General features: G+C 39.6%; 1 protein-coding gene across 1 annotated transcript; it reads right to left on the bottom strand.

Annotated features, from left to right (window-relative positions):
• Positions 1 to 10: 10 nt before the first annotated feature.
• Positions 11 to 7,377, bottom strand: LOC127449597 (mucin-22-like). Its single transcript, XM_051713134.1, has 3 exons — positions 7,344 to 7,377; positions 117 to 7,228; positions 11 to 25 (listed from the first exon to the last, which is right to left on the bottom strand). Exons 1-3 carry the CDS (start codon positions 7,375 to 7,377, stop codon positions 11 to 13), a joined length of 7,161 nt encoding a protein of 2,386 aa, XP_051569094.1.
• Positions 7,378 to 15,688: the final 8,311 nt, after the last annotated feature.

Raw genomic sequence — 15,688 nt, 5'->3', positions numbered from 1 at the left:
GCACTTGCTGTTAGGGCTTCTGACACTGCAGTGAAAGGAACAGTTTCAGTAATGGTTGTCCACTGTGAAGAACTTGTTTCTGATGTTGCACTTGTTTCCTGGAAAGATGTGCTCACTGCTCTATCAGTTGTACTGGTCATTGTGTCTGGCTTTGTGCTTGAAATGGTGGCTGTTGTTGTCTCTCCTGCTGTAGTGGATATTTCCAATGTCTCGCCAGTTGTAAGGGTTGATCCTTCTTCAGTGATCCAGGCTGTTGTTTGTAAGGTCAGGCCTTCCGTAGATGCAGAGATGGGGGTACTGTAAGGTGTTTTATTGGCCGCTGCTGAACTTGTCTCTGGTGTTGTTAAATTTTCTAGGGTGGATGTTTCAGTTGGCCTAACAGTTGTAAAGATTGATCCTATGGTGGTCCGATCTGTTGTGCCTAACATCGAATCCTCTGTAGATCCAGAAGCATATGCAGTTAAAGTGGTTTGGGTTGTTATTGCCAAGCTTGTCCCAAATGTCTCACTTGTCTGCTCTGTCATGGTTATTTCCGTTGTTTCAGCTGTGCTAACTGTTTTGTCAGGTCTCGTGTTTGAAGTGAGAGGTGTCATTGTCTCTGCTGACAAGGTGGATGTACAAGTTGGGCCACTAGTTTTAAATGTCGAAGCTTGAGTGGAAGAAGATCCAATGGTTGCACTTGCTGTTAGGGCTTCTGACACTGCAGTGAAAGGAACAGTTTCAGTAATGGTTGTCCACTGTGAAGAACTTGTCTCTGATTTTGCACTTGTTTCCTGGAAAGATGTGCTCACTGCTTTATCAGTTGTACTGGTCATTGTGTCTGGCTTTGTGCTTGAAATGGTGGCTGTTGTTGTCTCTCCTGCCGTAGTGGATATTTCCAATGTCTCGCCAGTTGTAAGGGTTGATCCTTCTTCAGTGATCCAGGCTGTTGTTTGTAAGGTCAGGCCTTCCGTAGATGCAGAGATGGGGGTACTGTAAGGTGTTTTATTGGCTGCTGCTGAACTTGTCTCTGGTGTTGTTAACTTTTCTAGGGTGGATGTTTCAGTTGGCCTACCAGTTGTAAAGACTGATCCTATGGTGGTCCGATCTGTTGTGCCTAACATCGAATCCTCTGTAGATCCTGAAGCATATGCAGTTAAAGTGGTTTGGGTTGTTATTGCCAAACTTGTCGCAAATGTCTCAATTGTCTGCTCTGTCATGGTTATTTCCGTTGTTTCAGCTGTGCTAACTGTTTTGTCAGGACTCGTGTTTGAAGTGAGAGGTGTCATTGTCTCTGCTGACAAGGTGGATGTATAAGTTGGGCCACCAGTTTTAAATGTCGAAGCTTGAGTGGAAGAAGATCCAATGGTTGCACTTGCTGTTAGGGCTTCTGACACTGCAGTGAAAGGAACAGTTTCAGTAATGGTTGTCCACTGTGAAGAACTTGTCTCTGATGTTGCACTTGTATCCTGGAAAGATGTGCTCACTGGTCTATCAGTTGTACTTGTCATTGTGTCTGGCCTTGTGCTCGAAATGGTGGCTGTTGTTGTCTCTCCTGCCGTAGTGGATATTTCCATTGTCTCACCGGTTGTAAGAGTTGATCCTTCTTCAGTGATCCAGGCTGTTGTTTGCAAGGTCAGGACTTCCGTAGATGCAGAGATGGGGGTACTGTAAGGTGTTTTATTGGCTGCTGCTGAACTTGTCTCTGGTGTTGTTAACTTTTCTAGGGTGGATGTTTCAGTTGGCCTACCAGTTGTAAAGACTGATCCTATGGTGGTCCGATCTGTTGTGCCTAACATCGAATCCTCCGTAGATCCTGAAGCATATGCAGTTAAAGTGGTTTGGGTTGTTATTGCCAAGCTTGTCCCAAATGTCTCACTTGTCTGCTCTGTCATGGTTATTTCCGTTGTTTCAGCTGTGCTAACTGTTTTGTCAGGTCTCGTGTTTGAAGTGAGAGGTGTCATTGTCTCTGCTGACAAGGTGGATGTACAAGTTGGGCCACTAGTTTTAAATGTCGAAGCTTGAGTGGAAGAAGATCCAATGGTTGCACTTGCTGTTAGGGCTTCTGACACTGCAGTGAAAGGAACAGTTTCAGTAATGGTTGTCCACTGTGAAGAACTTGTCTCTGATGTTGCACTTGTTTCCTGGAAAGATGTGCTCACTGCTTTATCAGTTGTACTGGTCATTGTGTCTGGCTTTGTGCTTGAAATGGTGGCTGTTGTTGTCTCTCCTGCCGTAGTGGATATTTCCAATGTCTCACCAGTTGTAAGGGTTGATCCTTCTTCAGTGATCCAGGCTGTTGTTTGTAAGGTCAGGCCTTCCGTAGATGCAGAGATGGGGGTACTGTAAGGTGTTTTATTGGCTGCTGCTGAACTTGTCTCTGGTGTTGTTAACTTTTCTAGGGTGGATGTTTCAGTTGGCCTACCAGTTGTAAAGATTGATCCTATGGTCGTCCGATCTGTTGTGCCTAACGTCGAATCCTCTGTAGATCCTGAAGCATATGCAGTTAAAGTGGTTTGGGTTGTTATTGCCAAGCTTGTCCCAAATGTCTCAATTGTCTGCTCTGTCATGGTTATTTCCGTTGTTTCAGCTGTGCTAACTGTTTTGTCAGGGCTCGTGTTTGAAGTGAGAGGTGTCATTGTTTCTGCTGACAAGGTGGATGTATAAGCTGGGCCACCAGTTTTAAATGTCGAAGCTTGAGTGGAAGAAGATCCAATGGTTGCACTTGCTGTTAGGGCTTCTGACACTGCAGTGAAAGGAACAGTTTCAGTAATGGTTGTCCACTGTGAAGAACTTGTTTCTGATGTTGCACTTGTTTCCTGGAAAGATGTGCTCACTGCTTTATCAGTTGTACTGGTCATTGTGTCTGGCTTTGTGCTTGAAATGGTGGCTGTTGTTGTCTCTCCTGCCGTAGTGGATATTTCCAATGTCTCGCCAGTTGTAAGGGTTGATCCTTCTTCGGTGATCCAGGCTGTTGTTTGTAAGGTCAGGCCTTCCGTAGATGCAGAGATGGGGGTACTGTAAGGTGTTTTATTGGCTGCTGCTGAACTTGTCTCTGGTGTTGTTAACTTTTCTAGGGTGGATGTTTCAGTTGGCCTACCAGTTGTAAAGACTGATCCTATGGTGGTCCGATCTGTTGTGCCTAAGGTCGAATCCTCTGTAGATCCTGAAGCATACGCAGTTAAAGTGGTTTGGGTTGTTATTGCCAAGCTTGTCCCAAATGTCTCTATTGTCTGCTCTGTCATGGTTATTTCCGTTGTTTCAGCTGTGCTAACTGTTTTGTCAGGGCTCGTGTTTGAAGTGAGAGGTGTCATTGTTTCTGCTGACAAGGTGGATGTATAAGTTGGGCCAACAGTTTTAAATGTCGAAGCTTGAGTGGAAGAAGATCCAATGGTTGCACTTGCTGTTAGGGCTTCTGACACTGCAGTGAAAGGAACAGTTTCAGTAATGGTTGTCCACTGTGAAGAACTTGTCTCTGATGTTGCACTTGTTTCCTGGAAAGATGTGCTCACTGATCTATCAGTTGTACTTGTCATTGTGTCTGGCCTTGTGCTCGAAATGGTGGCTGTTGTTGTCTCTCCTGCTGTAGTGGATATTTCCATTGTCTCACCGGTTGTAAGAGTTGATCCTTCTTCAGTGATCCAGGCTGTTGTTTGCAAGGTCAGGCCTTCCGTAGATGCAGAGATGGGGGTACTGTAAGGTGTTTTATTGGCTGCTGCTGAACTTGTCTCTGGTGTTGTTGACTTTTCTGGGGTGGATGTTTCAGTTGGCCTACCAGTTGTAAAGACTGATCCTATGGTGGTCTGATCTGTTGTGCCTAACGTCGAATCCTCTGTAGATCCTGAAGCATATGCAGTTAAAGTGGTTTGGGTTGTTATTGCCAAGCTTGTCCCAAATGTCTCACTTGTCTGCTCTGTCATGGTTATTTCTGTTGTTTCAGCTGTGCTAACTGTTTTGTCAGGGCTCGTGTTTGAAGTGAGAGGTGTCATTGTCTCTGCTGACAAGGTGGATGCATAAGTTGGGCCACCAGTTTTAAATGTCGAAGCTTGAGTGGAAGAAGATCCAATGGTTGCACTTGCTGTTAGGGCTTCTGACACTGCAGTGAAAGGAACAGTTTCAGTAATGGTTGTCCACTGTGAAGAACTTGTCTCTGATGTTGCACTTGTTTCCTGGAAAGATGTGCTCACTGCTCTATCAGTTGTACTGGTCATTGTGTCTGGCTTTGTGCTTGAAATGGTGGCTGTTGTTGTCTCTCCTGCTGTAGTGGATATTTCCAATGTCTCGCCAGTTGTAAGGGTTGATCCTTCTTCAGTGATCCAGGCTGTTGTTTGTAAGGTCAGACCTTCCGTAGATGCAGAGATGGGGGTACTGTAAGGTGTTTTATTGGCTGCTGCTGAACTTGTCTCTGGTGTTGTTAACTTTTCTAGGGTGGATGTTTCAGTTGGCCTAACAGTTGTAAAGACTGATCCTATGGTGGTCCGATCTGTTGTGCCTAAGGTCGAATCCTCTGTAGATCCTGAAGCATACGCAGTTAAAGTGGTTTGGGTTGTTATTGCCAAGCTTGTCCCAAATGTCTCACTTGTCTGCTCTGTCATGGTTATTTCCGTTGTTTCAGCTGTGCTAACTGTTTTTTCAGGGCTCGTGTTTGAAGTGAGAGGTGTCATTGTCTCTGCTGACAAGGTGGATGTATAAGTTGGGCCACCAGTTTTAAATGTCGAAGCTTGAGTGGAAGAAGATCCAATGGTTGCACTTGCTGTTAGGGCTTCTGACACTGCAGTGAAAGGAACAGTTTCAGTAATGGTTGTCCACTGTGAAGAACTTGTCTCTGATGTTGCACTTGTTTCCTGGAAAGATGTGCTCACTGGTCTATCAGTTGTACTGCTCACTGTGTCTGGCCTTGTGTTCGAAATGGTGCCTGTTGTTGTCCCTCCTGCCATAGTGGATGTATCCTTTGGCTCACCAGTTGTAAGGGTTGATCCTTCTTCAGTGGTCCAAGCTGTTGTTTCTAAGGTCAGCCCCTCCGTAGATTTAGATATAGGGGTACTGTAAGTGGTTTGAGTTGTTGCTGCTGAACTTGTCTCTGGTGTTGTTGACTTTTCTGGGGTGGTTATTTCAGTTGGCCCACCAGTTGCAAAGGTTGATCCTATGGTGGTCCGAGCTGTTGTGACTGAGTTTGACCCCTCTGTAGATCCTGAAACATAGGCAGTGTAAGTGGTTTGGGTTGTTGTTGCCAAGCTTGTCTCAGGTGTCTCACTTGTCTGCTGTGCCCTTGTTATTTCTGTTGTCTCAGCTGTGCTAACTGTTTTGTCAGGGCTCATGTTTGAAGTGAGAGGTGTTGTTGTCTCTGTTGCCAAGGTGGATGTATATGTTGGGCCACCAGTTTTAAATGTCAAAGCTTCGGTGGAAGAAGATCCAATGGTTGCACTTGTTGTTAGGGCTTCTGACATTGCAGTTGAAGAAACAGTTTCAGTAATGGTTGTCCACTGTGAAGAACTTGTCCCTGATGTTGCCCTTGTTTCCTTGACAGATGTGCTCACTGGTCTATCAGTTGTACTGGTCATTGTGTCTGGCCTTGTGTTCGAAATGGTGCCTGTTGTTGTCCCTCCTGCCATAGTGGATATATCTTTTGGCTCACCAGTTGTAAGGGTTGATCCTTCTTCAATGGTCCAAGCTGTTGTTTCTAAGGTCAGCCCCTCCGTAGATTTAGATATAGGGGTACTGTAAGTGGTTTGAATTGTTGCTGCTGAACTTGTCTCTGGTGTTGTTGACTTTTCTGGGGTGGTTATTTCAGTTGGCCCACCAGTTGCAAAGGTTGATCCTATGGTGGTCCGAGATGTTGTGACTGAGTTTGACCCCTCTGTAGATCCTGAAACATAGGCAGTGTAAGTGGTTTGGGTTGTTGTTGCCAAGCTTGTCTCAGGTGTCTCACTTGTCTGCTGTGCCCTTGTTATTTCCGTTGTCTCAGCTGTGCTAACTGTTTTGTCAGGGCTCATGTTTGAAGTGAGAGGTGTTGTTGTCTCTGTTGCCAAGGTGGATGTATATGTTGGGCCATCAGTTGTAAATGTTGAAGCTTTAGTGGAAGAAGATTCAATGGTTGCACTTGTTGTTAGTGCTTCTGACATTGCAGTGAAAGAAACATTTTCAGTAATGGTTGTCCACTGTGAAGAGCTTGTCTCTGATGTTGCACTTGTTTCCTGGAAAGATGTGCTCACTGGTCTATCAGTTGTACTGGTCATGGTGTCTGGCCTTGTGCTTGAAATGGTGGCTGTTGTTTTCTCTCCTGCCATAGTGGATGTGTCCTTTGGCTCACCAGTTGTAAGGGTTGATCCTTCTTCAGTGGTCCAAGCTGTTGTTTCTAAGGTCAGCCCCTCCGTAGATTTAGAGATAGGGGTACTGTAAGTGGTTTGAGTTGTTGCTGCTGAACTTGTCTCTTGTGTTGTTGACTTTTCTGGGGTGGATATTTCAGTTGGCCCACCAGTTGCAAAGGTTAATCCTATGGTGGTCTGAGCTGTTTTGACTGAGGTTGACCCCTCTGTAGATCCTGAAACATAGGCAGTGTAAGTGGTTTGGGTTGTTGTTGCCAAGCTTGCCTCAGGTGTCTCACTTGTCTGCTGTGCCCTTGTTATTTCTGTTGTCTCAGCTGTGCTAACTGTTTTGTCAGGGCTCGTGTTTGAAGTGAGAGTTGTCGTTGTCTCTGCTGCCAAGGTGGATATTTCAGTTGGCCCACCAGTTGTAAAGGTTGATCCTATGGTGGTCCGAACTGTTGTGACTGAGGTTGACCCCTCTTTAGATCCTGAAACATATGCAGTGTAAGTGGTTTGGGTTGTTGTTGCCAAGCTTGTCTCAGGTGTCTCACTCGTCTGCTGTGCTGTTTTGTCAGGGCTCATGTTTGAAGTTTGAGGTGTCATTGTCTCTCCTGGGGTGGATATTTCAGTTGGTCCACCAGTATTAAATGTCAGCACTTTGGTGGAAGAAGATCTAATGTTTGCACTTGGTGTCAGGGCTTCTGTCATTGGAGTGAAAGGAACAGTTTCTGTAAGGCTTGAACCCTGTGAAGAATGCGTCTCTGATGTTGTACTTTTTTGCTGAGCAAATGTGCTCAGTGACTCGTCAGTTGTACTGGCTGTTGTGTTAGGGCTCTTTCTCGAAATGGAGGCTGTCGTTGTCTCTCTTTCCAAGGTGGATATATCATTTGTTGCAAGTGTGGATTCTTCAGTGGTCCAATCTGTTGTTGCAGTGGTCAGCCCCTCTGTAGATCCAGAGATTGAGGTACTGTAAGTATTTTTTTTTTGCAGCTGCCAAACCTACCCTTAATGTGTACTCAATGTTTTTGTCATGTGAAGACCTTTTTTTTCGTATCTCACCAATGTGTTGCTGGACGGGCTCTTTCTTTGCCATTGTTCTGGCTAATTTGTTTATTTTTCCTAATGATGAGTCTCGTAGTAGTGATGCCAATGTATTCCCTTTCACAGTAGTTTTTAAGTTTAATGTTATTGTTTTTATTTGATTTAACATAACTTTGTTTTTTGTCCATAGCTTGTTTTCTTCTTTCCCTTTTTTTCTTCTTTTTGTCATTATTTGTTTTTTTCCATCAATAAAAATGTTCATGTCTTTTAGTAACATGTTTGCATATTTTACAGTTGAATTCTGTTGTATACCAATCACTTTCTTTTCAAGGGTATGTTGCATTCTTGTGACACATTCTGTGGCATTATTTGGACATAGACACCCTGTTTTCACTGCATTTACTGTTTCTGTGATTTTTTTTTTTTGGAGACAATGAAGGAAAAACATTTCAGTACACAATTCTGCATTACACATCTATTTTTAAATCAGTATATTCTCACTAACAATGCACCTAGGGTAATCAAGGACAATCAACCAGTACTGGAATATCCAGGGGTGTGTTGGCATATTATCTTTAATGTTTTAGCTCTTTTTTGTCATTTTACTTAGTTTTTTCACATATCATCAGTATATAAAAGTATTATAGCATATAGATAATACTGTACTTTAATTATCCTATTTTGTAGATGCTGTCCATTGTAAGTATTTTTGATCGCACATAGCTTTACAGTCAAATCCTCTTTTATGAATATTCCTTTTATTTCTAAAAACATGACTTCACATGCCTCCAACAACTTTACTTTCATTATTCTTTTATTATCATAATTGATATTTTAAATGATAGCTGCTTTATTGGCTGACAAAGAGTTATCAGAATATTCTTTTTTTTTTTTTTTTTTTTTTTTTTTTCTAGAAATAATGGTGTGATTTTTGCAGTGGGTATTATATAGTACACCCAGTTTTTATTTAATCTTTTTAAATATAATTCTAATAGGTTCTGTATAATATATATTTTAGGAAGATTGTTATGTATTGATTAATTTTAGTTTAATGAGAGACCTTAATCACTGCTTAAAATAAATTTGATTTTTAAATAGTCACTAGGCACATTAGTATTTCCAATGTATATGAATAGTAATTATAAGAACAAAGATAACACTCTCAGAGGAACATAAGGATACAAACCTTTACTTAGAAATAACAAATTTGTCCCTTTCCATTAACTGACTCTTAAACAGTACATGAAAGACCTGATAGTACCATTCTTTACCTTTCAGAGAACAAATGTGTGTGGGGGAAAAAATACCTCTCCAGAGTTCTGTAAAAGGTACAGAATGGTACAGGTACAGACTTTAAACTCAAAGTGCACTTATATGTATGGACTGCATTACAAATTCAACAGAAACCATTAATTATTATGTATATTTAGTAGTACACCATGCCAGCAAGAAACGGTCTTACACTGAAATACATTTAGTAAGTTTAGAGCATACATTTTTTTAATGAAAAACATTTATTTATTTATTTGTTTTACATATATGTATAAAATGGTAAATATATAGAGACCATGTGTTTTTTTAATGTATTTTTTATTTCTGTATTTATTTGTTTATTTATTTATTTATTTTATGGGGTTTATCTATTTCTTGGTTTTGTTTTTCTTGAAAAAAGACACTCCTGTAGATTCTGTTCATTTATTTTAACAATTCTATATTATTTAGTTTATGAAGATGCACCCTCAAACGAACCTTAGAGCAGTGTTTCCCAACCTTTTTTCTGCTGCGGCACACTTTTTACGACTAAAATATTCTACGGCACACCACTATCCCACATAGGCTAACCATTGTCAGTATTTTTCCTTGTTTTCTGTCCGTCTTAGTAGCGTGTTTACTTGTAATGTTTGAAATTCGGCTATGCAAAAAAAAAAAAAAAAAAAAAAGGTCACAGGTGGCAAGAGCGCTAAATGGGTAATGAAAAAACAACAAATTTGCTTCTTTTCTAATTTGTAGATTTGTTCTTGCAATGCCACAACAAATTACAGGAATGCAAACTCATGAGGGGCGAAAAAGGTAAGACAATCACTGGTCCACGAAAAAAAATTTCTGGGGATATTTTTTTTTTTAAGAATAAGCTAAAAGCACCAATTCCAGCTATTTTAGTGATTCAAGTTTATTCAAGTTTATAATTGTGCAGAATTAGCTGCAAAATAAAGAGTATTTTGGTGAGGCTTGCTTCTGTTTCACAAATTTGTTCAATTTTATTAACGGATTAGTTCAGTGACCCCTTCTGGAAATGTCACTAGGTGGTGACAAATGAGCGTCTTACGTGCTATAAGTGAGTCAGTGTATAATTTTGAGTCGTTCATGACCTAAATCTACCAAGAGAGTTTATAGTGTTTAAGCATTAAAGAACAAAGCAGATCTATAGTCTTCCTTCAGTCTGAGCATTATTTTTCATCCAAAAAGACAACAATAATAGTCTAATAATATTTATTTTATTTATTAAAACTTGCATGGCTACAAATCTACTGACTTCAGTATAAGAATTATAAACACAAAGCAGATCTACGGTATCATTTTCCCACAGTAGCCTATTAAACTGCTGAGCATGGCTTTTATCAGAAAAGACCACAATAATAGACAAATAATAATAATTTTGAGTTTCAATAATGTTCTTTCGTCATTGTAAAGTGCATTTCACACGAGTTGAGTCGAGGCGCCAACGCTCCGTTCAACGCCAGCGTCAAGCGCAGCATTGCCCTCCATATGGACGATTTTACGAGTTTGCCACGTAAAAAAGAGGGAGGTGTGCACAATAAACATTGAAAACATGTATTTGGAAGAGAGAGAAAAAGCTTGCAGTTGCTTTGAATGCAGAAAGTAATAAAAGGACTCGTTTATGTTTAGGTCTAAGTGTTTTCTTGGTGAATTTAAATTAGTTCAATAACTGGGGTCTCTGATATTCGTAAACGATAAGGTAATATTTAATTAAAAGAATGAGACATTCAATGTCTCTTCACAAATTTGGACAGTTTTTAAATATTTCTTGTTGCTTAGTACTCTCAGAGACATTATTGGTGAAGCAAAAACGTGTGTGTGAATAACACTTTGGTGTAAAATGACATCACTTCATAGACTTCAATGTATTCTACAGCGCTGATGCGAGTCATGTGAAAGACTCTTAACGCGTATAAATATCAGTCACTTTTGCACATTAATCATTGCTCTTCACAATCACAAAAGTGACCGATTATGGTTTCAAAACGGCGAATTTCTCCTAAAGGTGAGGAATCTGGATCCCTGAAATTATTATTATTATTATTATTATTATTATTATTATTATTATTATTCATGCATTTATTTATTTTGTGGAATTTGATAATTTTCCACGGCACACCTGACAATCTTTCACGGCACAGTGGTTGGGAAACACTGCCTTAGAGCACCCTCAACTGCAGACCAGGGCAAACTACTTCCCGCGGTCGATTTATCATGAACGTTTTTTATTAGATCTTTCATTTATCTGGCTTTGGGACCTATTGCACATCCACAAGTTTTTAATATGCTCAGGGTTGCTAGCTAAGAGATGCAACACCCCAATAAGAGATTTATACTTGCACAAATTGGAAATATTTCGCCTTATGTCATAATTTATGCAATCTGGCAACCATGCATTCGAGTGCGCATGCTCTCTCCTCTTCGAATTTTTAGTAGCGCTCAATATTGCAATATTATTCTCAAAGAAAAGTGTAATACAGCCACTATGTGTCCATTCGTGAGGCTGCGTGTGCTGTTAAGTTCCAAGCCTGCGAGCAAACCTTTTCAATAATGAATTTTAGTAAATCCCAATAGATCTTTGCATCATTCACACACGGAGGGGACACGCCAGCAAAACCAAGTGAGAGAGGAAAATGTTTGTTCTTTGTGTTAGCTGTCAAATGCTAAAGTACCTCACACCTGTCTGTGAATGTTACTCTGGCAGTAATCATTTATCAGTGTTATGCAGCCTGTTTTATTCAGTTGTGTGCTGAATGGGATGCCAAACAAACTATTGACAAGACCCACATCATGACCCATGAGCGTGTAAATGAGTTGATAATGTTTTGAGAATAAAACAACTTTATTCACTTTGCGGCAAATATTAAAATAAGCTTTTAGAATTTATAATTTCCGAATATTTTATTTTACTATTAAACCAGACTCCTGGTGTAGAATGTTAAATTGAATACTAAATTACCACTGCATTGAAGTATGGTAAAATAAACAATTAATAATTATACTCAGCCTTTATTCAGTTTTACTAACACATGATAGAAAAGCAGCAGCAAAACTTCAAGCAATCACAGAATGGTCCCATCAGTATACACTTCAGAAAATTGTGCATCATTCATTGAGTGCATGAGTGCACTTCTGGGCTTAAAAGATACAACTATACAGAACTTTTTATCTTCTCTCTTCCATGTTCTACTTAACGGCTGATGTGGCCCGGCCCTGTACCAAAATAACTGCACACCCCTTCTCAATTGAATATGTAAAGACTAATACTGTAAATCGGCAAGCAGATTTCCTTGAATCCCAGCAAACACACAAAAATCCCTGCAATGTGAACGCACAAAATGCTGCATCAAAACTTAAAAAACGTGTATGATTTTGCAAATCACTATGTCCTAATCTGCAGGCGCAGCATTTTGCTGTCATTTTCAGCGACATATCATGTGGAAAAAAAAGAAGCAATAAATATTTTACACATTTAAAAAAAAAAAAAAAAAAAAAAATTTCTTTACATTTAGTTGCATTTAAACATGATTTAATCTATTAAAATATGTGTAATTACGATACATCTCCACTTTATACAGAGCACCCCCACTATTTTCAGAAGCACCCTCAGTGATTTTGATCTGGAACCAGGCCTGAATGAGTATATTTTCAGATTAATCATTTTTCTGTAAGCCTACCTATTTGGTTTCTCTCTTCAGCACCTGAACATCACCTTCCAAACTCCATATTATGCATACTTCATTTGCTATTTCCCTGCACTTTACACCGCTGTTGGTATTTCATTTCATATCATGAAAATAAAAAAAATATTTTTTTTTATAAATTTACCTTTTGTGGTGAGTAGCACTACACAAGTGAGTAAGATGTTGATACAGTGGCCTGTGAGTCCCATTGCACCACAGAGGTAGCTAGGTACATCCAAAAGCTATCCCGTTAAGTGAAGTGATAATACCATATGCAACATTTCCCAATATTGACTGAGGAACTGATGATCAGTGTCTTTTTCCTGATAATCTGTTTGAGTGTGACACCCCACCCAGCATGATGTGTATGACTCACAATCCTTCAGGTTGTTTGACAAAAGCTGATGATATGAGGTATCCAAGATAAAGCAACTTATATTGTGAAACATTGTCACTAGGCTGTAAAATCAAAGTAGTCAGTCCAATAGCAGCAAATATATGTACAACGTGACAAAATTTTAATGTCTAAAAACTGGTCTGTCGAAAGACTGAGCATTTCTCAATTTTTTTTTTTCATAAATATGAACGGAATCAAAATAAATTGGATGGAGTAATCAAGCAAAATGTGTATTAATTTCTTAAATTGATTTAGCAAAGTTACAGTGTATAATACAACCGAATGAGATTTTAAAGATTTGTATTTTAAAAAATTATGAAAATATATAAATTATAGTGTGTGTGTGTGTGTGTGTGTGTGTGTGTGTGTATATATATATATATATATAGTTGAAGTCAGAAGTTTACATACACTTAGGTTGAAGTCAATAAAACTTATTTTTTAACCACTCCACAGATTTCATATTAGCAAATTATAGTTTTGGCAAGTTGTTTAGGACATCTACTTTGTGCATTACACAAGTAATTTTTCCAACAATTGTTTACATATAGTCATTTTAATTGACTATATCACAATTCCAGTGGGTCAGAAGTTTACATACAAAGTTAACTGTGCCTTTAAGCAGCTTGGAAAATTCCAGAAAATTATGTCAAGCCTAATTTAGCTTCTGATAGGCTAATTGGAGTCAAGTGGAGGTGCACCTGTGGATGTATTTTAAGGCATACCTTCAAACTCGGTTCCTCATGGGAAAATTGAAAGAAATCAGCCAAGACCTAAGAAAAAAAGATTGTGGGCCTCCACAAGTCTGGTTTGTCCTTGGGAGCAATTTCAATAATGCCTGAAGGTACCACATTCATCTGTACAAACAATAGTATGCAAGTATAAACACCATGGGACCACGCAGCCATCATACCGCTCAGGAAGGAGATGCATTCTGTCTCCTAGAGATGAACGTAGTTTGGTGCGAAAAGTGCAAATCAATCCCAGAACAACAGCAAAGGACCTTGTGAAGATGCTGAAGGAAACAAGTAGACAAGTATCTATATCCACAGTAAAATGAGTCCTATATTGACATAACTTGAATGGCTGCTCAGCAAGGAAGAAGCCACTGCTCCAAAACCGCCATAAAAAGCCACACTACAGTTTGCAAGTGCATAAGGGGACAAAGATCATACTTTTTGGAGAAATGTCCTCTGGTCTGATGAAACAAAATTTAACTGTTTGGCCATAATGACCATCATTATGTTTGGAGGAAAAAGGGTGAGGCTTGCAAGCCGAAGAACACCATTCCAACTGTGAAGCATGGGGGTGGCAGCATTATGTTGTGGGGGTGCTTTGCTGCAGGAGGGACTGGTGCACTTCACAAAATAGATTACATCATGAGGAAGGAAAATCATGTAGATGTATTGAAGCAACATCTCAAGACATCAGCCAGGAAGTTAAAGCTCGGTCGCAAATGGGTCTTCCAAATGGACAATGACCCCAAGCATACCTTTAAAGTTGTGGCAAAATGGCTTAAGGACTACAAAGTCAAGGTATTGGAGTGGCCATCACAAAGCCCTGACCTCAATCCGCTAGAAAATTTGTGGGCAGAACTGAAAAAGCGTGTGCGAGCAAGGAGGCCTACAAACCTAACTCAGTTACACCAGTTCTGACTGGAGGAATGGGCCAAATTTCCAGCAACTTATTGTGAGAAGCTTATGGAAGGCCACCCAAAATGTTTGACCCAAATTAAACAATTTAAAGGCAATGCTACCAAATACTAACAAAGTGTATGTAAACTTCTGACCCACTGGGAATGTGATGAAAGAAATAAAAGCTGAAGTAAATCATTCTCTCTACCATTATTCTGACATTTCACATTCTTAAAATAAAGTAGTGATCCTAAATGACCTAAGACAGGGAAAATTTTCTATGATTAAATGTCAGGAATTGTGAAAAACTGAGTTTAAATGTATTTGGACTTCAACTGTATATATACTGTATATATACTAAATTATATTTAAAAAAATTGTTGCACTGTAATCTCTGTATTGGCTAGTACTTTTCTGATACAATTAAAACTTTGTAATGCAGCACTTTTTGTGTTACTGTCTCCTTAGGATAAATCACTTATGCTCTATCCTTACTTATTTTGTAAGTCGTTTTGGATCAAAGTGACTGCTAAATTAATAAATGTAAATGTGAAGACCACTGTCTTGCTTCACAATAACTACTCATCTTTTGCATTTAAAAACTGCCACAATTTCAAGATATGTGAAAGTAATTGGAAAAGCTGTTTTTATGTGAAAATGACCTGTCACTGTAAGCATATGATGTGGTTTAATTTTGATCATTGTCTCTGTCATTTCTTTTTCTTTTTTTTTTTTTTTTGCATTTGATTGCATTTACAACTTATACAAAATATGCATATATGCAGTATATAAACATAGATATCCAAGTTTTTAAACCAATACAACCACATTTTTAACTCAGCCCGTGCTGATTAAAAATTAACAAATCACCAGCACTCATTTTCTCTAGACTGCATCAAGACACTATAACGTCTCAGTTATGTACGTAACCTCAGTTCCCTGAGACAAAGGGAATGACACATTGCATTTATTAAGGCATATGGGAGTGCCTTCTTACACGACCTAGTTGAAACCTCTCTACAATAATGCCAGTATTCTAATATTGGCTATGGTGTTTGAGCCCCACCTGTTTTTGCACAAAGCTGTCCGCTATAAAAGCAGGTGCACAAACAAACACCATTTCCTCAGAACAAGGAGTGCATCACTCGTACCTCAAGAACTCTGAGTCTTGTAGTGTGGCTAGCATTCACAATGTCTCATTCCCTTCGTCTCAGGGAACCAAGGATATGTACATAACCGAGACGTTCCCTTACGACTCAGTACACTTGACATTGCGTTAATTAACGCATTAATGCTGCACTACACGACATAACCTCCCAGAAAGGAAACATGATGCTGCAGTCTCGTGGGACGGCGACCGACATGAGTATG

This window comes from Myxocyprinus asiaticus, chromosome 2, assembly GCF_019703515.2.
Source record: "Myxocyprinus asiaticus isolate MX2 ecotype Aquarium Trade chromosome 2, UBuf_Myxa_2, whole genome shotgun sequence".
Classification (NCBI taxonomy): domain Eukaryota; kingdom Metazoa; phylum Chordata; class Actinopteri; order Cypriniformes; family Catostomidae; genus Myxocyprinus; species Myxocyprinus asiaticus.
The sequence above is the reverse complement of the archived record's forward strand: the minus strand, read 5'-3'. Positions and strand labels throughout refer to the sequence as shown.